Source organism: Carettochelys insculpta, chromosome 9 (assembly GCF_033958435.1).
Source record: "Carettochelys insculpta isolate YL-2023 chromosome 9, ASM3395843v1, whole genome shotgun sequence".
Classification (NCBI taxonomy): domain Eukaryota; kingdom Metazoa; phylum Chordata; order Testudines; family Carettochelyidae; genus Carettochelys; species Carettochelys insculpta.
In genome coordinates, this window is record NC_134145.1 from 2,143,738 (window position 1) to 2,169,150 (window position 25,413).

Here is a 25,413-nt window from a genome sequence, read left to right on the forward strand (position 1 = left end):
AGGGTCCTCCAGACAACAGCTTCCTTCACTGCACAGCCCTGCTTCATCCCCTGGGCAAATCCTGTGCATGGACTGAGGGGCCATTTCCTAACTTCCGAGTGCTTCACTTTGCCACACTTGTGCGTATGTGTAATTTCCCAGAGTTGTTTAAAAGGCAGGCTGACAAATCACACCTGTCGTGCAGCATTGTGTTGATACCCATATCGTTCTGCAGCCCTTCAGTGAACCACGCAGATCCCTGCCACGTGACTAACCAGAGAAGCTGATAGCTGCAGTAGGTCTGATCCATGTGAACAAGTACTTGTGGTGGCTTTGCACAGATATCTGCTGAAGCAGAGGAGTGGTAAGACTCCTGACCTCTGGATTCCATTCCTGGCACAGACTTTTCCCGTCCCCCAAGTTTAACTCTTTCCTCCCCATAGTCTCTAACCTGCTCCAGCCCTGTCTTCCTGCCCTGGCTACTCATTCCAGTCCCGTTGTCCACACAGAGACAGTTTGTCTCATTGCCCAGCCACCTCTTTCCCTGACCCTCAGGATTTTGAGGTCCTCATCAAGCCTCTGTCTCCCCACCCTGGGCTGCAGGCGCACCCCAACCCTGCCCGCATTCCCAGATTCCACTCCTCTCCTCATCTAGCCTATGTCTTGGGATGTGACTGGAGGCCAGGCTGCGGAGACAGAGGCTGGGTGAGGAGAGGAGGTGAGGAGTGGAAGCTGGGAATGCAGGAAGGGCTGGGGTGTTAGTGGAGGTGAGAGTAGGGAGACAGAGGCTGGGTGAGGAGAGGAGGTGAGGAGTGGAAGCTGGGAATGCAGGAAGGGCTGGGGTGTTAGTGGAGGTGAGAGTAGGGAGACAGAGGCTGGGTGAGGAGAGGAGGTGAGGAGTGGCAGCTGGGAATGCAGGAAGGGCTGGGGTGTTAGTGGAGGTGAGAGTAGGGAGACAGAGGCTGGGTGAGGAGAGGAGGTGAGGAGTGGCAGCTGGGAATGCAGGAAGGGCTGGGGTGTTAGTGGAGGTGAGAGTAGGGAGACAGAGGCTGGGTGAGGAGTGGAAGCTGGGCATGCAGGAAGGGCTGGGGTGTTAGTGGAGGTGAGAGTAGGGAGACAGAGGCTGGGTGAGGAGAGGAGGTGAGGAGTGGAAGCTGGGCATGCAGGAAGGGCTGGGGTGTTAGTGGAGGTGAGAGTAGGGAGACAGAGGCTGGGTGAGGAGTGGAAGCTGGGCATGCAGGAAGGGCTGGGGTGTTAGTGGAGGTGAGAGTAGGGAGACAGAGGCTGGGTGAGGAGAGGAGGTGAGGAGTGGAAGCTGGGCATGCAGGAAGGGCTGGGGTGTTAGTGGAGGTGAGAGTAGGGAGACAGAGGCTGGGTGAGGAATCATAGAATCCTAAGACTGGAAGGGACAGCAGGAGGTCATCGAGTCCAGCCCCGTCTGAAGCAGGATCAACCCCAACTAAGTCATCCCAGCCAGGACTTTGTCAAGCCGGGACTTAAAAACCTCTGGGGATGGAGATTCCACCACCTCTCTAGGCAACACATTCCAGTGCTTCACCACCCTCCTGGGGAAAGAGTTTTTCCTAATATCCAACCTGCCCCTCTCCCTCTTCAACTTCAGACCATCGCTCCTTGTTCTGCCGCCTGTCACCGCTGAGACCAGCCTCTCTCCGTCCTCTTTAGAGCCCCCTTCAGGAAGTTGAAAGCTGCTATTAAATCCTCCCTTGCCCCTCAGTCTTCTCTTGTGCAAACTAAATAAGCCCAAGTCCCGCAGCCTCTCCTCGCGTGCTCCAGCCCTCTAATCATTTTCGTTGCCCTCCACTGAACTCGCCCCAATGCATCCACACCCTTTCCATACTGCGGGGCCCAGAACTGGATATAATATTCTAGATGTGGTCTCTCAGTGCCGAGCAGAGGGGAATAGTAACTTCGCTAGTTCGTCTGGAAATGCTTCTCCTTACGCACCCCAATACGCCATTGGCCTTCTTGGGTGCAAGGGCCCACTGTTGACTTATATCCAGCTTCTCATCCACTGTAATCCCCAGGTCCTTTTCCTCTGCACTGCTACTTAACCAGTTGTTCCTCAGCCTGTAACAATGCTTTGAATTCTTCTGTCCCAAGTGCAGGACTCTGCACTTGTCTTTGTTGAACCTCATCAGATTTCTTTTGGACCAATCCTCCAATTTATTTAGGTCACTCTGGACCCTGTCCTTACCCTCCAATTTATCTAGCTGACCCCCTAGGTTAGTGTCACCTGCAAATTTGCTGAGGGTACAATCCATCCCCTCATCCAGGTCATTAATAAAAAGGTGGCACAATACTGGCCCTAGAACCTATCCTTGGGGCACCCCACTTGAAACCGACCACCAACCAGCCATCAAGCCATTGATCACTACCCGTTGGGTCTGACTGTCTAGCTAAAATTCTGTCCATCTTACAGTCCACGTATCCAATCCAGACTTCCTTAACTTATGAGCAAGAATGTTGTGGGAGACTATCAAAAGCTTTGCTATCGTCAACACAGAAAACAAAGGGTGGGAATAAATGGTAAATTTTCACAATGGAGGGGGGTAACTAGTGGTGTTCCCCAGGGGTCAGTCCTGGGACCGATCCTGTTCAACTTGTTCATCAATGATCTAGAAAATGAGGTAAGCAGTGAGGTGGCAAAGTTTGCAGATGACACCAAGTTGTTCAGGACAGTCAAAACCAAAACAGATTGTGAAGAACTACAAAAAGATCTCAGCAAACTGAGTGATTGGGCAGCAAAATGGCAAATGAAATTTAATGTGGGTAAGTGTAAGGTAATGCATGTTGGAAAAAATAACCCAAATTACACATACTACATGATGGGGTCAAATTTAGCTACGACAGATCAGGAAAGGGATCTTGGAGTTATAGTGGATAGTTCTCTGAAGACATCCACGCAGTGTGCAGCGGCAGTTAGTAAAGCAAATAGGATGTTAGGAATTATTAAAAAAGGGATCGATAATAAGACAAAAGATATCATACTTCCCCTATATAAAACTATGGTACGCCCACATCTTGAGTACTGCGTGCAGATGTGGTCTCCTCACCTCAAAAAAGATATATTGGCATTAGAAAAGGTTCAGAAAAGGGCGACTAAGATGATTAGGGGCTTGGAACGGGTCCCATATGGGGAGAGGCTAGAGAGACTGGGACTTTTCAGTTTGGAAAAGAGGCGATTGAGGGGCGATATGATAGAGGTATATAAAATCATGAATGGTGTGGAGAAAGTGAATATAGAAAAATTATTTACCTTTTCCCATAATACAAGAACTAGGGGACACCAAACGAAATTGATGGGTAGTAGGTTCAAAACTAATAAAAGGACATTTTTCTTCACACAGCGCACAGTCAACCTGTGGAACTCCTTGCCCAAGGAGGCTGTGAAGGCCAGGACTCTATTAGGGTTTAAAAAAGAGCTTGATAAATTTTTGCAGGTTAGGTCCATAAATGGCTATTAGCCAGGGATAAAGTATGGTGCCCTAGCCCTCAGAACAAGGGCAGGAGATGGATGGCAGGAGATAAATCACTTGATCATTGTCTTCTGTTCTCCTTCTCTGGGGCACCTGGCATTGGCCACCGTCGGCAGATGGGATGCTGGGCTGGATGGACCTTTGGTCTGACCCAGTATGGCCGTTCTTATGTTCTTATGTTCTTATCATATCCACTGACTTCCCCATGTCCACAGAGCCAGTTACCTCATCATAGAAGCTAATCAGATATGACTTGCCCTTGGTGAATCCATGTTGACTACTCTTGATCACTTTCCCCTCTTCCAAGTGCTCCAAAATGGATTCCTTGAGGATCCCCTCCTTGTTTTTCTGGGGGCCGAGGTGAGGCTGACCAGTCTGTAGTTCCCTGGATTGTCCTCCTTTCCTTTTCTAAAGAAGGGCACTGCATTTGCCTTTTTCCAGTCATCTGGGATCTCGCCTGATCTTCAAGCGTCTTCAAAGATAATGGCCAAAGGCTCAGCAACGATGCACTGACGTCTGCCAATTCCCTCAGTACCTTTAGGTGCATTAAATTTGGACCCATGGATTTGTGTGAGTCTAGCTTTTTTAAATGTCTCTAACTCTGTGGTTAGAAAGGCCAGCGGGGGCAAGGAGGGGGACGACCTCCTTTTATCTGTTTTAAGATATGACCTTTGAGCATCACAACCTGCTGCCTGACTCCAGGGCTATGAGAGAAGGGTACTAGAAGCTCCCGCTCTACCTCTTTTAAATTCCAAGGCCGCATCTACACTAGCCCCCTCCTTTTGGAAGGGGCATGGTAATGAGGGGTTTTAGTAGATGCTAATGAGGCACTTCCATGAATATGCAGTGCCTCATTAGCATAATGGGATCTGCATGCGATTCAAAAGTGCTGCTTTCGAAATGCACACCAGCTGTGTAGACAGGGACCTTTTGAAGGGACCCCCTGGGCTTTGAAAGCCCCCTTCTTCCCAAAACCAAATGGGAAGAAGGGGCTTTCAAAGTCCAGGGGGTCCCTTCCAAAGGCCCCCGAGTATAGGGGCAGCACGCGTTTCAAAAGAGGCACTTCCAGATTGCACGCGGCCGCATTACGCTAGTCCAAGTGTTTCTCGGTTCCTGAGCACTTCCTGCGGCTCTCTGAATCGCCTCTTGCTGCACCACCCTTTCCAGGCTGGGGCGATGGAGGGCGCGCGCCGGGCGCTCCAAAGGAGAGCCCTGCACTCGTGTCTTCTGCAGAGCTGCCTGCGTGCAGGACGAGTCGTAGGGACAGCACTGCCCACAGATGGGGAGCATCAGTCTCCGCCACACGGCTCTGCTCACCAGCTGGAACATTGTGTCCGTAACAGACCGGCTCCCCAGGCTTGGTGCTTGGGAGTGAGCTGTACGGCAGGCCAGCACTCAGAGCTGGGAGGGAGCCCACAGCAGGCGCTCCCGATTCTTAGCTCTGTGCCTTCTGGAGATAGTTTTGTATGTCCTCTCCCTTTGCAGGCAGACGTCAGCCGTGAGTCTTTAGTCACTGCCTGCAACATGGGGGAGAGAGTAATAAAACGTGTTACAAATCTCATATGTCCCTCTATGGCCATAGTGCCCAATACACTCCCCGTTCACCACGTGTGGCGAATGCGCCTGAGAGCCGCACAGGTGGGGCGCCCCACCACGTGGTGGGACAAGGCCGCTCTTCTGCCTCCTGTGCACAGTGCCCGGGGGATTGTGTGTATTGGGCACTGCAGCGCGGCTCGGGCAGCTCAGGGGCTGCAGTGCCGTTCGCACGGCTCGGGGGCTGCAGTGCCATTCGCGCAGGTTGGGGGTTGCAGTGCAGTTCAGGTGGCTCAGGGGCCGCAGTGTCGTTTGCACGGCTCAGGGGCCACAGTATCGTTTGCACGGCTCGGGGACTGCAGTGTCGTTTGCACGGCTCGGGGACCGCAGTGTTGTTTGCATGGCTTGGGGACCACAGCAGGGTTCACAGGCTGCAGCGTGGCTCGGGGATTTCAGGGCAGTTTGTGGGCTGCAGCACAGTTCACGCAACACATCTCCAGTGAGTAAGGAGGGGTGCCTGGCAGTGGGGCAGCACCTGGCTGGGGGGCGGGGAGGGCTGTGGCGATCCAGTGAATTACTCTTGGACAACACTGCTCTATGGCATTCCTGAGCCAACTTCTAGAACTGAATCTCCTGGCTGCTCACAAACGCGCTGTCTCTGGGTCCTTCTTACAACGCTCGGTCCTGCATCCAGCACTTGGCTAGCTAGACCAGTGGATTGCCAACTTTTTTATTCATGGACCACTTGGAAATTGCTGAGGGTCTCATCAGGTCACTTAATGATCTTCCCTAACGTGGTTTGTACCATTGGCTAACTACTTCAAAGTGCTTTGGACAAAGGCACTAGATAAAAAATCCTTCATAACTAATGCTTGTGCTCTACAAAGAAACGTGCACAACTGGTATTTTAATGCCAGCAGCCTTACCTTTCTAATGCAATGGATGGGCCTGTGCGTGAGCAAAGCTCAGGGAAGTCGGGGGCAATGTTCGTCAGCTTTAGCCTCAGGTCAGGTTCAGCATTCATCCTGATTCTGTGTTTGGACGTGAGGCTGGTGAGTGATGAAAGCCCTGTCGGGCACAGGTACGTAGCAGCAAATAACACCGGGAAACACGCTGCTTTGTCTGCAAATTCTGAGTACTCTCCAGTTCTTTGAATTGAAACTCAGTTAGGGAATGTCTTTGAAAGTTCTGGCTGTAATGTTTGTCCCTCTTGGGCCTTATTGGACAATGCAGCGGGCAGTTCAGTGCCTGCGGTCCCAAAAAGGTCATGTAGCCGGTGCTCTGCTTCAGTTTCTACTGGAACGTGATCTTTAAGCTGTTACTTAAAGCAACAAGATGTTTGTTGATGCCATTTTTCTCCCCAAGAACCAGCTTATTTTCAGCAGAAAACCGTAGAGGAATTGGTCTACGGGCCACCTGACTAGAGCTCATCCATGGATCACAGTTTGAGAACCTCTGAGCTAGAGAGTTCTGGTCAGGGAGTTAGTGCCACTGGTTGGTGCTAGGTTACGTGACCATTTGCTCCTAACTGAGGCAGCCCCAAGCTGTGTTAGCGCAGCCGGTCCAACTGGTGAACGGCATCGTTTGTTGTGCTCTGAATGACAAGGGAGTTGTTTGGAAGCGCTGGCAATGAGGGCTTTGATTTTTGTCCAAGTGCCGTGTGCTGGACGCCTGGAGATAGGAAACTCACTTCTGATGCAGCTGGAGAGTCCCATTAACAGCGGTGGCCAGATCCCATTGAAGGGGCAGCTCTGGTGCAGAGATTCATAGGCCACTGGCAGCATTCCACTGCACATGCACACATGTCCTGTCATGCAGTTCTGGATGCTCTGGATTTCTGCTGTAGCCATGGCGTCTGTACACAAGGCATTTCCTCCAGCTAGGAACCCTCTTACCCCACCCGTTGCAGTTTGCTGGAGTGGCTCTGTTTCCCACACAAATTTCTTATCCTTTCCGTACTTCAGGGACACACACGCCTTCACCCAATCCGTGGGGCTCAAGCTGTGACCCTGTTAATTCAAACTCCCACTCTTACCCAATTCCTTGGGCTCAGGGTGTAATTCTTGCGGGTCTTCAGGGTCTGTGCCTCTGAAAAAGCCTTATGCAGTAATATTCTTATTCTCTATTTATTTACAATTGCCAAGAAGCAGAACATGTGCTAAGCACACAGTATCATGCTCACCGGTCCTGACAAGGCAGGCAGACTTCCCCTGTTGGGACAGACAGAGTCACTCTCTGGATGCTGGTTGCTGCACCTCAGGCTCTGGCAGTGCTCACTTGGGGGTGAGTCTGCCCAGGTTCTTCCCTAAAGATGTTCCTTCTCCCATCCTTCCTTCTTCCTGCTTTCCTTTCCCTGTGGTTTTCCTTCTTGGACTGCAGTTTAAATAGTGAAACTTGAGTCCTGCTTAGCTGTACCGTGACCAATTAGTTTAGTATAATTGTACTAACCAATCATAACCTACTGTAATGGAACTCCCTAACTAATCAAATCCCACCACCTTAACTGGTTTAAACATAACAAAATTAATTATACAGCAGATGGGAACAATTACAAACCAGGGCTACAGGCAGGACACTTAACATCCCCCAACCTTCAGCTCACTCCTTCAACTGTGCTGAACACTTTGCTGTCCAGAGTCTCAAAAATAACTTGGACATTAAATCAAGCCGGCTGACAAAGGGGGTGCTGTAGTCATCATGAATAAGTCAGACTATGAACAGGAAGCAGCTGGACAGCTCTCCAACACCACATTTTACAGACCTCTTTCCTCGGATCCAACTTTGGAATTCTAAAAGAAACTACACCATCTACTTAAAGGGCTCCCTGCCTCCACTCGAGACCAAGTGCACTCCGACACACTCTCTGAGCCCTGACCTGGATTATTCTGTTTACTGCCTAAAATCCACAAATCTGGAAGCCCTGGATCATTTCACGTATTGGCACCCTTACTACCAAACTGTCCAGCTGTGTAGACTCCCTCCTCAAACCCTACACCACCAGCACTCCCAGCTGTCTCCAAGATACCACTGACTTCCTGAGGAAATTACAAAACATTGGAAACCTTCCTGACAATTCCATCCTTATCACCGTGGACGTAGAGGCTCTCTACACCAATATTGCACATGAAGATGGACTACAAGCTATCAGGAATACCATCCCTGATATTACCACAGCTAATCTGGTGGCTGACCTATGTACCTTTGTTCTCACCCACAACTATTTCCAATCTGGGGACAATTTATACCTCCAGATTAGCAGCACTGCTATGTAACCGCCTAAGTAACCCGCGTGGCCCCACAGTATGCTAATGTTTTGATGGCCGACATAGAACAATGATTCCTTAGCTGCCATCCCGTAACCCCTCCTCTACTTAAACTACACTGATGACACCTTTATCATTTGGACCCATGGTAAAGAGACTCCGGAAGAATTCCACAGAGATATTAACAACCTGCATCCTACCATCAACTTCAGCTTTGACTGTTCCACACAAGAAATACATTTCCTGGATACCACAGTACAAATCACTGATGGCCACATCGACACCACACTCTACCGGAAACCCACTGACTGCTACACTTACCTACACGCATCCAGCTTCCATCCAGCTCACACCACGCGATCCACCATTTACAGTCAAGCTCTTAGATACAATCGCATCTGTTCCGATCCTACTGATAGAGACCGAAAACTACAAGACTTTTACCAAGCATTTATAAAGCTGAATTACCCACGGGGAGAAGTTAAAAAAAAACAAAGTGACAGCGTCAGATGAATATCCAGAAACCAGCTACTTCAAGATCGGTCCAAGAAGATCAACAACAGAACACCACTTATCAACTACAGCCCCCAACTCAAACCCCTGCAACGCAGAATGGAAGATCTACAACCTATTCTGGATCAGGATGCGACACTCCAGAAGGCTCTAGGTGACAGGCCTGTTTTTTTCCTATAGACAACCTCTTAATCTGAGAGAGATTTTCACCAGCAATCACAGGCTATACCACAGTAATACTAATCCTGGAACTTTTCCTTGCAACAAACCCCGCTTCCAACTTTGCCCACATATCTATCCTGGGGATACCATCACTGGACCTAACCATGTTAGTTACAAGATCAAAGGCTCATTCTCATGCACTTTCAGCAACATTATATATTCTATATCTGCCAACAATGCCCTGCCACTATGTACATTGGACAGAGTGGGCAAAACCTTCACCAAAGAATAAATGGACACAGAGCAGACATCAAGAAACTCAATACACATAAGACGGTTAGTGAACACTTCAATGGAGTGGCCCAGTCTGTTAAAGAACTGAGAATTCGTGCCCTGGAACAAAAAGAATTTAACAACAGATTACAGCAAGAGATTTGTGAGTTAGAATACATATTCAAATTCAACACATTAACATGTGGTATGAACAGAGCCATCAATTACCTCACGCATTACAAGGACTGCTTCCTTTCCTTTGATGGGCATAATTATCTCAGATAGGACAATTAACATCCCCCCATCCCTCACCCCTTTCTTCTATCCTATGTGATTTGTCAATTTTTGTTGCGCTGTCTGTATTGGAAATGAGATTGATCTAAAGAAGCGGGTTTGTCCCGTGAAAGCTCATCACCAAATAAATCATTTTGTTAATCTTTCAAGTGCTACATTTTTGCTGCTTTGTTTTGCTGGAGTACAGACTAACCTGGCCACCTCTCTGTTCCCACACCTTCAGTACATGTATTTGATTTGTCAGTTTTTATTGAAATTCTTTTGGACCTCTGTGTTATGTATCTGGGTCTGGACTGGAAACTATATAGATCTGAAGAAGTTGGTCTGTGCTATGAAAGCTCTTCACCTAACAAATCATTTTGTTAGTCTTCAAACTGCTACATGACTGCTGTTTTGTTTAGTTATAAACCAGACAGAGATCACACAGAAAACAGTAGGAAAGTGAAGACAATCATCATAGAATGGTGATTCCACAACCTCAGCTATTGAGAAGTCATTGCTTGCCAGATGAAATGCTGTTAACTAAGTTTTCCTTACCCACCTTGAGATCTGCTCTCTTTATCTGGTGACAGTGGGTGGCATTAGGATGTGGTCGTCTTACCAGCCTGATGTGATACTCTTGTACTGAAAGGTAGATGGGATGTGAGTGTGTGACCTGTAACTTCACAGTTACTGGCTGGTGCTCTGTATTCTGGCTGCAGAAGAGCTCTAGGCCTCTCAATATGGCTGTAGAAAACCCATATTGGCTATAGTGTTACACTTGCCCTAGGACAGAGCAGCCCACTCCAGGCCCTGGGGAGCGACAGAAACCACCAGACCTCTCTTTTCTCTGGATGCGGTTATATTTTTAAGCACAGTGTCTCAGGAGCGAAGACATTTCATTTGCTCAGAAAGGCGCAGCAAGTATCCGGAAATGAGGCTGCTGTGAACTGAAGTTTGTGAGGTTTTGATAGGTTGTTTAACACACATCAGACTGGGAAACCTGGAGCACTTAATTGGAACCTGCTGTTTCACTTCAGGAAAGTTGATCTGGACATTTACAAGAAGACTGGTTTATGAGGCGTTCTGAAAAGCAGGCTTTGTGGGAGACCTCTGTCAGACTGTGTCCAAGGGCCGTCTGGGTCAGCAGGAGCCCTGCAGGTGTGCCAGGGCTAGGCAGACACAGGCATGATGCAGTGGTTCCATCAGAGCTTACAAGAGGGAGAAGGGTCCCATGTGGGGCAGATATGATGGTTCACATAATTCAAGCTCTGCCCCCAGGGAGTTGCCAGGGCTGCCTGCATCCCAGCGGGACATGGCTCACTCCTGCAGCTGCCCAGAGGTTCAGCAGTTACAGCAGGGTGGGAGGGTGGACCCCATAGCTGCTGATTCAGTAGGGACCATGTCACTGGAGAGCTGCCCTGGGACCGTGCAGGGCTAGGTATCGTGATTCATTCTCCAAGAGCACTCTTGGCCCCCATAGTGCAGGGGTATCAGTCCAGAGGGGGAGGCTGCTGGGAAAGACACCCCTGTATCTGCACGGCTGCAGCCGGCTCAGGGCAGCGCTGTGCTCTGGAGATGCCTGCCCCTGAGCAGCCAGGGGTGCACGAAGGCTCTGTGTTGTCAGAAGGGGCTGCTGGGGAAGGCCAGGAAAAGCCCTGAGGAGCTGTAATAAAGCAGCATCACACTGCAGGGTCAGCCTTCCCTCTGGGGAGTCTGCGTGGGGGCTGACTGGCTCCCTGCCCAGCTCAGGTTTGTCAGGCTGCCTTCAGGCGGGAGGATCAGGACAGAAAGACTCCTCGGTAACCCAGGCTGACATGAACTCTTCAAGAGCAATAATACTGCGCTTTGTTTGCAGTGCTTAAATAAACGTCTGGGCTCCCCAGCACACCACAGATGGTAACAATATGCTGCCAATTAACATGGGGATGTTAGGGCTTTCGCAGGGTGGGTGCGGAGGGTAAGTAAACACTCACGGCTGATCTCAAAGCTTTTTGTCCAGAACATAATAGAGGGTGAATTCAGGAACTTCCTCTGCTTTGCTGATGTAATTGGGGCCAGATGGGCCCAGAGGAGGACAGCAAGTCCACGGAAGAAGCGTGGTCAGGTGGCACGTGCTGCATGGTGGCAGGAGGCTGCGTGGAGCTAGAATGGGACACACGCTTGCGGGAGGGAGTGTCGGAGGCTGGACCCACTGTGGCCAATGCCCCTCTTTGGGAGCGAGCAGACTGCAGAGTTTGCAGCAGCCTGCCCGGGTCAGCAGCAGCTAGTGAGCAGGTTCGGTCCCGACTCCTAATGCATGAGTGAACCATTCCCCACCGTGGTATCTGTGTGCTGTGTGACGGACAAGCTGTGGGGCAGCAAGGGGAGCCCGTTGGGTGGGATCCAGTGACATCCATTAACAGCGTGCCCCACTGCCACTAGCCCCAGAGAGGCAAGCCCGAGTCCCCTGTGGGATCTGCCCTGGACCTGCTGGACTCCGGCCCCCGTGTCTGCATAGAGATGTGCTTATGTGACTGTTTGCATGCCACTGACATGGGCCCCTGGGTATGGCCGTGCAGGAACTCTGCATTGGTTTGGCGTGAGTCCATCTGCCACAGTGGGTTACGGTGGCTAATGGGATCTCTTATACCCTGTGGGAGGACAGACTGGTGGCTTTGACAGGGCCTCGCACCCAGAGGCCCCTGTGAGCTCCTTGCAGCCCAGGTCCTGCAGACTTCCGCAGGGGTGGCTGGCCAGTTGTGGGGCACTTTCTGGATCTTCACCCCCCCAATGGACCTTGGCAACATCAGGTCCTGCCGGCTGCACCGTGGTCTCAAATGTCCGTGTGACACCGGGTGGCCCAAAGGCAGACGGGACCAGAGAATTTCGCCCTTTGCGGGGGTTCTGCAGCGGGAGGATCAGGTGTCTGTAAGGGGTGGAAGGTGCCCACGCGAGACCAGTCTGCTGTCTCGGCGGACATGCCGGTAGGAGCTGTGCTGCTGGACCCATGGAGCCCGGCCTCGCGGTGTCCCTGGCAGGCCAGGAACGTGGGCACTGTGGGGCGGCAGGGAGGGTCATGCAGTGCTCCCCAGATTGCACCTGCCCCCGGTGCAAGATGCTGCTGAGACAGCTAATGCACTAGTGCCCCCGAGGGCTCTGGGTGGGGCACCCTGGGCCCTGAGGTGCAGCCCACCAGTTTACTCACTGCTCCTGTTGGCAGCACTGAGAGATTGGAGCCTGTCATCACTGCCGGCGGCGCCCGGAAGGGCTCGGCACACGTAAATGAGCAGGAGCAGGAGCGCTCCTCTTGCCCATGGCAGTGGCCTTTCTCCCTGTGCTGGTGCAGATCGTCTGTGGCACACATCACCGTAGATGGCTTCACAGCCTATGAAAATTGGCCACTGCAGCCCCCAGTTTCCTTGTAACCCTTTGTTTTGCCCTGTTACGGAAACAGCTGAGATTTGCACAACCCTGGCTCGGGAGAGGATAATGTCTCGCAGGGCTGTCACCCACTGGCCCGGCCTGCCTGGCCCAGGAGGAGCTGGGGCGGGGGTGTTATCAGCCTCTGTCAGGCAGGCAGCCGGCCTCGGCTTAGCACCTCGGCAGAGTGCTGGCAGCCCTGCCGCACTTAGCGGAGTAAGTCCTTCCCCAGAGCGCCTCTCTGCTGTGCCGGAGCTGCATCCCAGCCCGCAGGTGACCCCTCCCTGGGTGCCGGGGGCCACCCCCTGCTCGGTGAGTGGATGGGGAAGCACCAGCCACCATCCTTATGCCGTGTTCTTGGTGGGAGCTGTGGCCTCCTTGCTGTGTGAGAGCTGCCAAGTGCAGCCCTGCAGGGCAGACCAAGCATGAGCTGATGGGTCTGCACCTGCCGTTCCAGTCACTGCTGTGCTCCCTGTTCCTGCACCCTGGTGTGATTGCAGGCGGCTGTCAGAGAGCCAGGGAAAGGGTCACTCGGCTGCATCCCCAGTTACTCGTAGCAATGGGTTGAGCTAAGCATGAGCTTTGAGTCTGCGAAGGAGTGACTACGCTTCACTGCAGCGTGGGCAGGGCTGTTAACTCCCTCTGCTCTGCTGGGCAAGCGACTGAGTGTCAGCGATCTCCTCTTCCCACTCGCTCGCTGCCTCTGCAGTGTCAGTATCCACCCAGCACCCCTCCTGGACTGCAAGGCTGGGCGAGCTCCATGCACACCAGGGCAAAAGCGACCCACATGTAGGGACTGAAGTGCAAAGTCTGGCTCCCAGCACATCTCCTCGGGGCGAGTGGGATGGGGGAGACAAGCACACCTGGTCCCAGCCTAGATACTCACGCTACTTAGCAGGGAGTGTGGCCCAATGGCCAGAGGCAAAACCAACCCTGTCGGCCAGGCAGCAAGGCCTAGTGGCTACAGTCAGTAAATTCGCCCTAATGCGACAGGACAACGCAGCCCAATGCATCAGCAACAAGAGAGTGGCTGTCTTAGCAAGGCAGTGTGGCCTAGCAGCCAGTGTGTTCACCCAGGAAGGCAGGACAGTAAGGCCTAATGGCCGGAGCTCATAGATTCGCCCTTCTCAGCAGAGCAGTGATGCCTAATGGCTAGAGCCAGTGTACTCACACCTGTTAGCTGGGTAGTGCAGCCCCCATGGCCAAAGTGAATAGGTTCACCCTCCTTAGTGGGGCAGTAAGGGCTAGTAGCCCTGATCAGTACATTCGCCCCAGGAAGGTAAGGCACTCAGGCCCTTTGGTGGAGCAGGTATCCCGGGCACCAGGAAGATACGGCTCGGTGGCCACAGATAATAGGTTCTCCCCTCCTCGCAGGACAGCGAGAGCCAGTGGTCACACTCGTACCCTCGTGCCAGGAAGACAGGCCAGTGAGCCCCACAGCCAGTGCTGTAAGGACACGACACACAAGGAGGGGGGTGGCAGCCCTGGTAGGGGGGTCCAGGCCCTCCGTCTGCACTGCATCCCAGCCCGGGTGCTGGCAGGGGCGTGGGGCGGGGGAGTTCCGACTGAAACGTGCAGAATCCGAGCTCTGGGTCGCTGGCCAGCCCAGTGTCTGATTCACCTCAACCACCTCCTGCCGCACCCCTGTGCCTGCAGTCTGGGTGTCTCCGCCGTCTCTGGGTTCCCTTGTGTGCGCTGTGCTGGTGAGTCCTGGCACAGGGTTTGCGTAGGTGCCTCACGTCGTCTTGGGGCACAGTGTCTGTGGCGGTCGTGCCCTGGGGTTTTGGCTGGAGCCAGCAGGGCACATCCTTCCTCCCTGGCTGCTCCCAGTGCAGCGGGAACGTGCCCAGTAGAAATAGGGGGCAGGGCCTGGGGTTCCTCCTGCCCTGACCAGCGTGGAGCGAGTGCGCCTCTCAGGACCTTGGCCGTGCGCTCCACCACCCCCCTGCTGAGCAGGCTCTGGAGAAGCCCCCAGCCGCAGAAGGATGAGTTGGGCCGGGGGCTGGGAAAGCGAAGAGGTGCTTTTGGGTGTCTCTTGCAGATGTGGGGTGTGTGGCCTGGAGTCAGCGGAGGGGTGAGCTCCTCCGGCGAGGCCCAGCCCTCTCTGAGCTCTGTGCGGTGTTAAGCGCTGGCAGCGCTCAGTTCCACCCAGAATGGGGTGTAATCCCCCGGGCACTGAGACCGCGTGCCAGGGGGAGTGAAGTCCCTGCTCTCCCGCTGTAGCTCAGAGCCAGCTGGCCTGTGGCAGAGCACAGGCGTTAGCCTGTACAGCTGCAGGGTCTAGCCCTTGTGCAGACAGCCCAGCTCGCCAGTGTTAGAGGTGCGTTTTCATGCTCTGCTCTGCTCAGCCAGAAAGGGGGAGTGATTTCCTCCAGGCGTGTCCCTGTGGGCGTCAGGCGCCTGTGCTCCTGGGGCTTTGAGTGGAGCTGTAGGGTAGCTGGGCCTGTTCAGCCTGGGCACACAGCCAGTGCCTGTTCCAAGGCGAGCCAGCCTCTGTTCCTTCCCAGCCACGTTCAGACAGAGGGTGTCTGGCATGTGATGAAAACAACAAGGAGTCCTGTGGCCCCTCATAGACTAACGGATATTTTGCAGCATAAGCTTTCCTGGGCAAAGACCTGCTTCGTCAGATGCATGGGGGGGGGTCCAGCGGAGGCTATGGAAAGGAGGGAGTCCCAGTCGGGGAGGGGCGGAACAGAGCTGACAAGGTCTGTTCACTCATGCGGGAGGTGGCCCATTATGGGCAGTTAATGTGGAGTTGTGAACATCCACAGTGGAGTGGAAGTCGCTCTGATGCAGTCCAGGGTCTGTATTTTACTGCTCACCTTCCCTCCTTTGACTTCAGAGCTGCTTAGTTTGTGCAGCCTGGTGAGGCTCAAGAAGGGGTTGCCCCCTCCGGGTCAGTGAGGGGCCACTCCACCTCACTGCAGCTGTCGCTGAGGAATCAGTCCCAAGAGTCACACTGGTCGCAGGGCTGGGCCTGTGATAAGGCCGAACAAACAGTCGCACAGGTGCAGACTTAGGGCGGGTGACTGTAGGCCAGGCCCTCAGGCCAGCAGTCAGGAGGTGCACGCAGAGGAGTCCTCCCGCCGGGCGGGTCGGCAAACAGTTCCAATAGTCCAAGCCCAGGCGCCAGTTCAGGGCAGTGCAGCAAAAGGCCGGGCCTCCTTTCTGTGCCTGGGTAGAGCAGGGTCTCCCTCCCTAGCTCTTCGTTGGTGAGGTCCAGCTGCGGGCCCGGGGGTCTCGGCCAGTCTTCAGCCTCTTACAGGGCTGCATCAGCCGCCCAGCCTGGGGGCTCAGGGTTGGCATCTGGCTCTTCCAGGCGCTGGGACCCAGCTGAGCTCTTGGGCTCAGCTTTTATACTTTCTGTCCCACCCCTGACTGCCGGCTAATGATGGCAAGGGGTGGGGCTCAGCCTGCCAGGGATCAGGGAGTGGTTCTTCCCCCTCTGGGTTAGTGAGGGGCCACTCCACCTCACGACGATTGCAAATACCAATAAATCCTCACAGAAGACTTCTTTGTGTCACGTTCAGTCACAGACTTTACCAGAGCCAGGTTCTGCTTTCTGCCTGTTGTCTTCCCGGAGGCTGTTCTCAGAAATCATGGTATTCTTTCCTCACGTCGATGACATGCGCCTCTGGAATCACTCCCATCAAGCAGGATGCTCTAAGCCTGTATATGAATCTGGAGAAATTGATCTTGTTCCCCACAGGATGAAGTCTCTTTATGGAACATGTCTGGACTTGATAAAGGGCAGAGCTTAGCTCCCTCTCAACAAGCTCCTTCTGCCGAAGAACATTAGCCAAAGAGTGCAACTCAGCCCCCTAGTTTCAACAAGGGCATGTTTGCAACTGCTGGGGCACATGGCAACTTGTGTTTGTGACACAATACCAGGTTGTCCCGTCAGTCTTTGCAGGGCTGGAGTAGGCCTGTTTTTTGTACCCAGGAAATGCAGTCTGAACAAGCAGGTTTCTGTACCCAGCTGGGTCGCACGATCACTTACATGGTAGATGAATCTTTCCACGGTTTCCTGTTCAGCCAGAATCCCTGCATGGCAAAGGGTCACAGCAGGACCAGTGCTTGCACATCAATCAGTCTGTTGGAATTAGGGGCAGTCACAGGTGTTCACCTCCCCTTTCTCCCCTTGGTCAAAAACAAGGCCCTCAAGAGCCTGCTGAGAGGCAGCACAGTGTCCATGTGTTCTGTCAATTGTCAGGGCAGGCACAAGCCCCCTCACGCGACACCAGGAAACAAAGCCTTGGAACTGGCATACAGCTAATTGTCTTGGCTTTTGACCGCCCAGCTACACAAAATGTGCTGGTGGACTCGACGACCTCGCAAGGTCCCTTCCAGTTCTGTGACACACGTATATCTCCATTTTAAGGCGGGGGGGGTGGCTCAATGGTTTGAGCATTGGCCTGCTAAACCCAGGGTTGTGAGCTCAATCCTTGAGGGTGCTATTAAGGATCGGGGGCAGGGAGTATTGTTTGTTCCTGCCAAGAGAGCAAGATCCTGGACTTGATGATCTCCTGAGGTCCCTTGCAGCTCTGTGAGATGTGTACCTCCCCTGCAGGTCACTAGTTGAAGGAGAGATGACTGACCTTCTGCAGTAACTGGAGTCCTTCAGGCTGCATCCCTCTGTGGGTTCTACTACTTGTCCTCCTCCCTTCTGCTCGGGAGCTGTGGCAGAGAAGGAACAGGGGTGATTTGCTCACACAGCTCCAGCTAGCCTCAGTACAGGGCACAAGGAGTGTAGGGTCCAGGCCTGAGCCAGGCAGGCACTGCTGCAGACAGCCTGTGACCAAGGGCGCACGTGCACGTGAAGGGGAGCTCATGCAGGAATACGCCTCAGCATAGCCTCTCCTTCTGCCTAAAGAAATACAGCAACATTAACTTCGTGCGGCAGTTGAAGACAGTGTTAACATCCTATTGTATTTGTGCCGCTTTTCAGTAACGTGTTCTAACAACACTGGTACTTAAGACAAAGCTAATCATGGAAATATTTTGAAAACTTAGTACTTCTCTTCCTGAACTAGGCGAACCCCCCTAAAGGGCTGGAACTCATTTTACATAAGAAGAGTGTCAGATGTTTCAAACCCCAGATTTATGGCAATCATTTCCTCCCAGCCCAAAAGCCAGTGACACAGGAATGACCCAATCAGCATGAGATTTCACATGCAGCAATTTAAAGTTCAGTGAAGGTTTCACTCCGCTTCTGTTGCTTTCCAGCAGCACAGGCTATCTGGACCCTGGCTGGGGGGGCAATGTGGCACCGTCCCCATCTCAACTCGCAGGCTGGTGATGGAGAACAAAGGAACTGTGCAGCTCACCAGAGGGAGTTCATTCTTGGGACGCCCCAGGAGCACAGCACCCAAGGCCGGCAGGCAGCAGGGAGCCATGGGGGATGGAACGTCCAGTCCCTTTAGCAGCACCCTGTTCTCCTCCTGTAGTGTGGGGCAGCGTGGAAGGAACAGGCGTCTTGTAAGAACCTGCCACGCACAAGTGTCGGAGGGTAGCCGTGTTAGTCTGGATCTGTAACAGCAACAAAGGGGCCTGTGGCACCTTATAGACTAACAGAAAAGTTTTGAGCATGACCTTTCGTGAGCACAGACTCACTTCATCAGATGCTGGTCTTGGAAATCTGCAGGGCCAGGTATAAATAAGCCAGAGCAAGGGTGGGGATAACAAGGTTAGCTCAGTCAGCAAGGGTGAGGCTTACTACCAGCAGTTGATCTGGAGGTGTGAACACCAAGGGAGGGGAAGCTGCTTCTGTATTTAGCCAGCCATTCGTAGTCTTTGTTTAAGCCAGAGCTGAGGGCGTCGAATTTGCAGATGAATTGTAGCTCAGAAATTTCTCTTTGGAGTCTGGTCCTGAAACTTCTGTGCTGCAGGATAGCTACTTTTAAGTCTGCTACTGTGTGGCCTGGGAGATTGAAGTGCTCTCCTACGGGTTTTTGTATATTGCCATTTCTGATATCTGATTTGTGTGCGTTTATTCTTTTACGTAGAGACTGTCCAGTTTGTCCGATGTATATAGCAGAGGGGCATTGCTGGCACAAATTATATTGGTAGATGTGCAGCTGAATGAACCCACGATGGTGTGGCTGATCTGGTTAGGTCCTGTAATGGTGTTGCTGGTGTAAATATGTGGGCAGAGCTGGCAACGAGGTTTGTTGCATGGATGGGTCCCTGAGTCAGAGTGACTGTGGTGCGGTGTATAGTTGCTGGTTGGGATTTGCTTCAGGTTGGCAGGTTGTCTGTGGGCAAGGACTGGTCTGCCTCCCAAGGCCTGTGAAAGTGGGGGATCATTGTCCAGGATGGGTTGTAAATGCCTGATGATGCACTGTAGAGGTTTTAGCTGAGGACTGTAGGTGATGGCTAGTGGTGTTCTTTTGGTTTCTCTCTTGGGCTTGTCCTGTAGTAAGAGGCTTCGTGGCACACGTCTGGCTCTGTTGATCTGTTTTTTCACTTCCTCAGGTGGGTATTGCAGTTTCAAGAATGCTTGGTAGAGATCCTGTAGGTGTTTGTCTCTGTCAGAGGGGTTGGAGCAAATACGGTTATATCTTAGTGCTTGGCTGTAGACAATGGATCGTGTGGTGTGTCTGGGGTGGAAGATGGAGGCATGAAGGTAGGCGTAGCAGTCAGTAGGTTTACGGTACAGGGTGGTATTGATGTGGCCATCGTGTATTAGCACCGTGGTGTCCAGGAAGTGGATCTCCTGTGTGGACTGTTCCAGGCTGAGGTTGATGTTGGGGTGAAAGTTGTTGAAGTCCCGGTGGAATTCCTCCAGAGTCTCCTTCCCATGGGTCCAGATGATGAAGATGTCATCAATGTAGTGTAAATAGAGGCAGGGTGTTAGTGGGCGAGAGCTAAGGAAGTGCTGTTCCAGGTCAGCCATGAAAATATTGGCATATTGAGGGGCCATGCGGGTACCCATAGCTGTGCCGCTGATTTGAAGGTATATATCGTCACCAAATCTGAAATAGTTGTGTGTGAGGATAAAGTTACAGAGCTGAGCCATCAGATGTGCTGTAGCATCGCCAGGGATACTGTTCCGAACAGCATTTATTCCATCGTTGTGTGGGATGTTGGTATAGAGAGCCTCTACATCCATGGTGGCTCGGATAGTGTTTTCTGGTAGGTCATCAATGTATTTCAGTTTTCTCAGGAAGTCAGTGGTGTCTCGGAGATAGCTGGGAGTGCTGGTGGCATAGGGTCTGAGGAGAGAGTCCACATAACCAGACAATCCTTCAGTGAGAGTGACAATGCCCGAGATGATGGGGCGTCCAGGATTTCCAGGTTTGTGGATCTTGGGTTGTAGGTAGAATAGCCCCAGACGGGGCTCTAGAGGCGTGTTGGTATAAATCTGTTCTTGTGCTTGTGTTGCCAGCTCTGCCCACATATCTACACCAGCAACACCATTAACCAGATCAGCCACACCATCGTGGGTTCGTTCAGCTGCCCATCTACCAATATAATTTATGCCATCATGTGCCAGCAATGCCCCTCTGCTATATACATCGGACAAACTGGACAGTCTCTACGTAAAAGAATAAACGCACACAAATCAGACATCAGAAATGGCAATACACAAAAACCCGTAGGAGAGCACTTCAATCTCCCAGGCCACACAGTAGCAGACTTAAAAGTAGCTATCCTACAGCAAAGAAATTTCAGGACCAGACTCCAAAGAGAAATTTCTGAGCTACAATTCATCTGCAAATTCAACACCCTCAGCTCAGGCTTAAACAAAAGACTGCGAATGGCTGGCTAAATACAGAAGCAGCTTCCCCTCCCTTGGTGTTCACACCTCCAGATCAACTGCTGGTAGTAAGCCTCACCCTTGCTGACCTGAGCTAACCTTGTTATCCCCACCCTTGCTCTGGCTTATTTATACCTGGCCCTGCAGATTTCCAAGACCAGCATCTGATGAAGAGAGTCTGTGCTCACGAAAGCTCATGCTCAAAACTTTTCTGTTAGTCTATAAGGTGCCACAGGACCCTTCGGTGCTGCCACACACAGTCACTGGTCCCGGGTCCCAGACCCCCTAGAGCAGCCATAGCTCAACTGAGCAGAGCTGAGAGGTGCTTCCGCTGGTCCATACAAGTTGGGCGTGGGCAGGGAGGGGCCTGGTGCTATATTAGCTCCTTTGTTCTTTGGAGGAGAAGAGAGAGGGAGGGGGCATCTGCAAGATCCTATGGCTGGGGTGGCAGAATTGAGTTCTCACCTTTTGATGGAGGGAAGGAAATCGGAGCCCCTAAGATGGCTGGAAAAATTAGCATTAGGGCTGGCAAGCGACATAAAAAAACAATCACATTTAGTCACACGGTTAATAATAGAATTCCATTTATTTAAATGGTTTAGGTGTTTTCTATAGTTTCAAATATATTGGTTTAAATTACAACACAGGTTACAAAGGGTGCACGGCTCACTTTATTTTTGATTACAACTATTTGCATTGTAAAAGGAATAGTATCTTTCAGTGCCCCCGTTGCGAGTACTCTAGCGCGAGCTCTCTTCCGCGGAAGTTGAGCTTAAAACGTAGCACTACGTACAGAGAATAACTGCATTCGAAAACGAAGTGCTGTGAAACTTCGGAGCCTACGTGTCCACTCAGCCCTACTGCCGGTTCAGAGACCTGCTCAGATAAGTGTGTCTGTATTGGCAGGAGATAATGCTGCCTGCCTCTTGGTTACGATGTCTCCCGAAAATGAGCACACATGTGCACGTGGCATTGCTGTAGCCAGCATTGCAGGGTGTGCCAGATGTCCAGGATTTCAGGCGTCCTTTCACGTTTCACCCCCATGCCCAAGCATGTGTCCGTGCTGGTGACATGTGCTGCTTGAACGTGACCCAAAGGTGCGCATGTCAGCGTAAGTCCTCTTCCATCAGCTGAGTCAGATGCCACCAGCCGTTTTTCCCTTTTGGTAGCTTGGAGTCCGTAATTTCCGTATTTCAGTGTTGCTGTTTTCAGACTTCTGACAGTACGTTCCACATCTCCTCCCTTTCAGAGCTGGGACGGCACGTGAGTGCCCTAACTTGCATCACGTGCTGTAGCTATCTTCAGAAATCTCACACTGGTACCTCCCTTGTGCTTTGTCAGCTCTTCAGTGAGAGTGTCCTTAGAGTGAGCCACCATCCAAAACTCCAGTGACATGAAATACCCATCAGACCTCGGGTCAAACGCAGCAGGAGACACACTGTTTGCCCTCCCCACAAGACGTTCAGTCACAAATTTAATTACTGCATGATTTTTAACAAGTGTCATCAGCCCTGAGGTACGTCCTCTGGGCTGGTGGCCCGAGCCCAAAGGGGGCAGCTGAGTGTGTAGCATATTTGGCACGTAAATACCTTGCAATGCTGGCACAAAATGCCATGCAAACATGGCTTCTCGCTTTCAGGTGACACCGTAAATGAGAAGTGGGAAGCGTTACCTCCCCTAAGCTTGTTTCTCTCTGAGATTGCCTGGACAAGAGATAGGACTGAGTGGACGCCGAGGCACCAAAGTTTTGTGAGTGCAGTTATGTAACAAAACGACGTACATCTGTAAGTCACAATGTCATAATAGACAAACTGCACTGTGATACTTGTATGAGGTGAACTGAAAAACGCTATGGCTGTTCTCTGTCTGGCGGTGCAAATATTTGTAGCAAAAATAATATAAAGTGAGCACTGTGCCCTTTTTATTCCATGTTGCAACAGAAATTAATATATTTGGAAATACAGAAAAACGTCCAAAATATTTAATACTTTCCAATTGATGGCTTATTTTTTAGTGTGATGAAAATTGATCTCAATTATTTTTTAATCACAGTTGATTATTTTTACTTAATCATGTGACTTAACTGTGCTGAGTGGCCAGCCCTCGGTAGCCTCCATCTTCCGTGAGTCCTTGTTGCCTCTCCTGTAGGTGGTGGGTTCTGCTCTTTGAGATGGCGACACCAAGGCCACGAGGCGTAGGTCAGTGGCTGTGGGGTGAGTGCTTCATGGCTGTGTATTTCTGTTGGCGAGCTGAGCGAGCCACTGCCACTGGGGGAGTGAGAACATGGGTCTAGTTGTGATTTGGTTCAGCTGCGCTGGTGCAGGGGCTCTGCTCTGTGCTGTTCAGTTCACCGAAGAGCAGCCATTGTAGCTCAGGTTTTTTTATTGTGTAAGTTGCACTCACCTGTAGGTACTTAGCTCAAATTCCTGGGACCAGAAGAAAATCCCCCTTTCCTGTTGGAATCTGGGCGTTAACAGGCTGTGTGCAACAGATGCAGGACTGTGTTTGAAAACATAAATCTGTGGCCATTTGGAAGTGCCTGCTGAAGGTTGGCTGTGCGTTTCTACATTTCATACAACAGGTTCCCTGCTTGGACTGTCGCTGGCTGCAGTCTCTGGCTGCCTCCCCCCTGCAGTTCCTTTTCCCAAAGCCACTGGGCCAGGGGTGCCGCATGGGAACTAGTGCCTCCGCCGGGTGTCCTCCGACCCACCGCTGTGCTGGGGTGCGGATGAGGAAGGGGCAGTCCCGGCTGGCCCCGTTCTGTCCCAGGCCTCCCCTCTTTGCAGCGGTGCTGCTTAAGCTGCTTTGCGAGCTGCTGAGGTTGGCTCTGTGCAGAAGCTCATACGTTGGCTTCCTGGCTCTCTTCCTCTCCATTCAGCATTGGTCCTGACTCCGCGCCTGCCAGCTCCTCGTCGGTTTAGACCTGCTGCTCTGGGCTCATGGCTGTTTTAATCTCTGAAAACACATTTACCCACTTCCAGCAGAGAACTGACCTATTTCGTGATTCTCTCCCAGCAGTGTTCACTGCCCGGGCCCCAGGAGGTAAGGTCTGGAGAAGAGGAGGTTTAACCTCCTGCGCTAATTGCGTGGCCACGCTATATTCACACAAGAGAGGCGAGCTCGGCTGCTCGTGGCCTGGGCATTGCAGACGACCCTGCTCCCAGGTGGGCAGCAGGTACCTGGCAAGCAGGGCAGATTGGTTGGTTTGGTGTCGTGCCTAGAAGGCCTGGCCAGAGGCTGTTGACTCTAAGTTTGCAGATGTGGCTGAGTGCCCTGCTGCCGAACGTCCCTGCAGAGGCGCTATCTGTCCTCGAACCACTAGCTGGGCACTCAGCTAGTTCTAAGGGGACAGCCTGCTAGTAATTCCTGCTCCTTCTTCTCCTCCCACAGAACATCCCCACCTTGGGCAGCGTAGCAATCACCATGGCACTCCACAACTGTGACGAGGTAGCAGTCGCTGGGTTTGGCTATGACATGAATTCACCAAACGCGCCACTGCATTACTACGAGAGCACCAAGATGTCTGCCATAAAAGAGGTAAGGGCTTCAGCGCACCCTGGCTCAACCGCCTGAGGCAGGGCTGTGAAATGGGGGTGCCGGTTGAAGCTCTCTTCTCTGGGACACTGTGGTCTGGTGTCCTAGGGATGCTGCTGGACCAGGGAGCCCCACCCACAGAGGTTGCTAGGAGCTGGGGGCTCAGCCAGACGGGCAGGCAGCCCCACTGGCTGGGAGAGGATCTGCCGCCAGCCCTGGGCAGGAGCCCCAGCAGTGAAGGGCAGAGAGACCTGGTGGCCCAGGGCACAGAGCCACTCTTGGCCACAGGCAGGGGGCCTGGCAGCTGGGAGTGCAGAGCTGTTGCCGGCCCTGGGTGGGAAGGTGCTGGGACGAGGAGCCCTGCTGGTCAGGCCCTGAGGGCGCCAGAGCGGGGCAGGGAGGGGTCCGACCTGTGGCGGATATCGCTTCTCCGGTCTGGGAGCATGAGCCAGGGCTGTCTGGCCTCACACCGCTGCCAAGCACAGGATGACCCGGGTGTTCACACTGACGCTTCCTGGGACTCTTGCAAGCAGAGCCCTGTTACAGCTGGTCAGTCTGCGTGGGACTGTCCTCCGGCACACGCGTGTTGTGTGCGTGACTCCTTCGGCTCCTCGCAGCCAGGGCCGCAGCCCAAAGTAAAAGGTGGAAAGTTACAGGTCAATGAAGGAGCATGGAGGAGAGGGACTAATCCTGCACTGGTGCTGGGGGCTGGTAGGATTTTTCCATCTAGTTTATTTCTCTGATCCATATTCTTGTTGTCGTGTGACCCTCTCTTCTCTTGTGCGGGGAGAGGCAGAGGAGAGGGCTTTGCTGGGGTGTGTTGTCCCCCACCTGGCTTCAAAGCAGCAGTTAGCTGGTGTAGACACACATCCTTGGCGAGGGCAGATCTACACTGGGAGCTTTTACCAGGACTGGGGCAGGGCTGTGACTTTGCAGCATTTCTCTACTGCTGAACTCCCTGGTGTGGAGAGTTACACTGGCACAAAGTGAGGCTGCAGGTATCCCCTGTTGCTCTGCGGGAGCTGGGGCAAGTTACAATGGTGAAGCCTGTGTCCCTGGCTCCCCATCCCTTCCCAGCTCCTGGCCCTCACTTCCGGTTCCCTGTTACGTCTGCTTCCCCCCGAATGGCCTCCCGCCTCGTCCCAGGCTGCCCAGAAGTCCTCCCTGGCCCTGCCTCCCAGACGGTCTCCCTCTCCTCGGGCAGATTCTCCACCCGACTCCCTTC

The 25,413-nt window shown here is 52.6% G+C and overlaps 1 protein-coding gene across 12 annotated transcripts in view; it reads left to right on the top strand.

Moving 5' to 3' along the window:
• ST3GAL3 (ST3 beta-galactoside alpha-2,3-sialyltransferase 3) overlaps nt 1–25,413 on the top strand; it is a 355,629-nt gene that overhangs the window by 319,475 nt on the left and 10,741 nt on the right. For all 12 annotated transcript variants that reach the window (XM_075002691.1, XM_075002688.1, XM_075002694.1 and 9 more), the window contains one exon: nt 24,045–24,191. In XM_075002691.1, the coding sequence (XP_074858792.1) occupies nt 24,045–24,191 (147 nt within the window). The remainder of the gene's footprint in view (nt 1–24,044; nt 24,192–25,413) is intronic.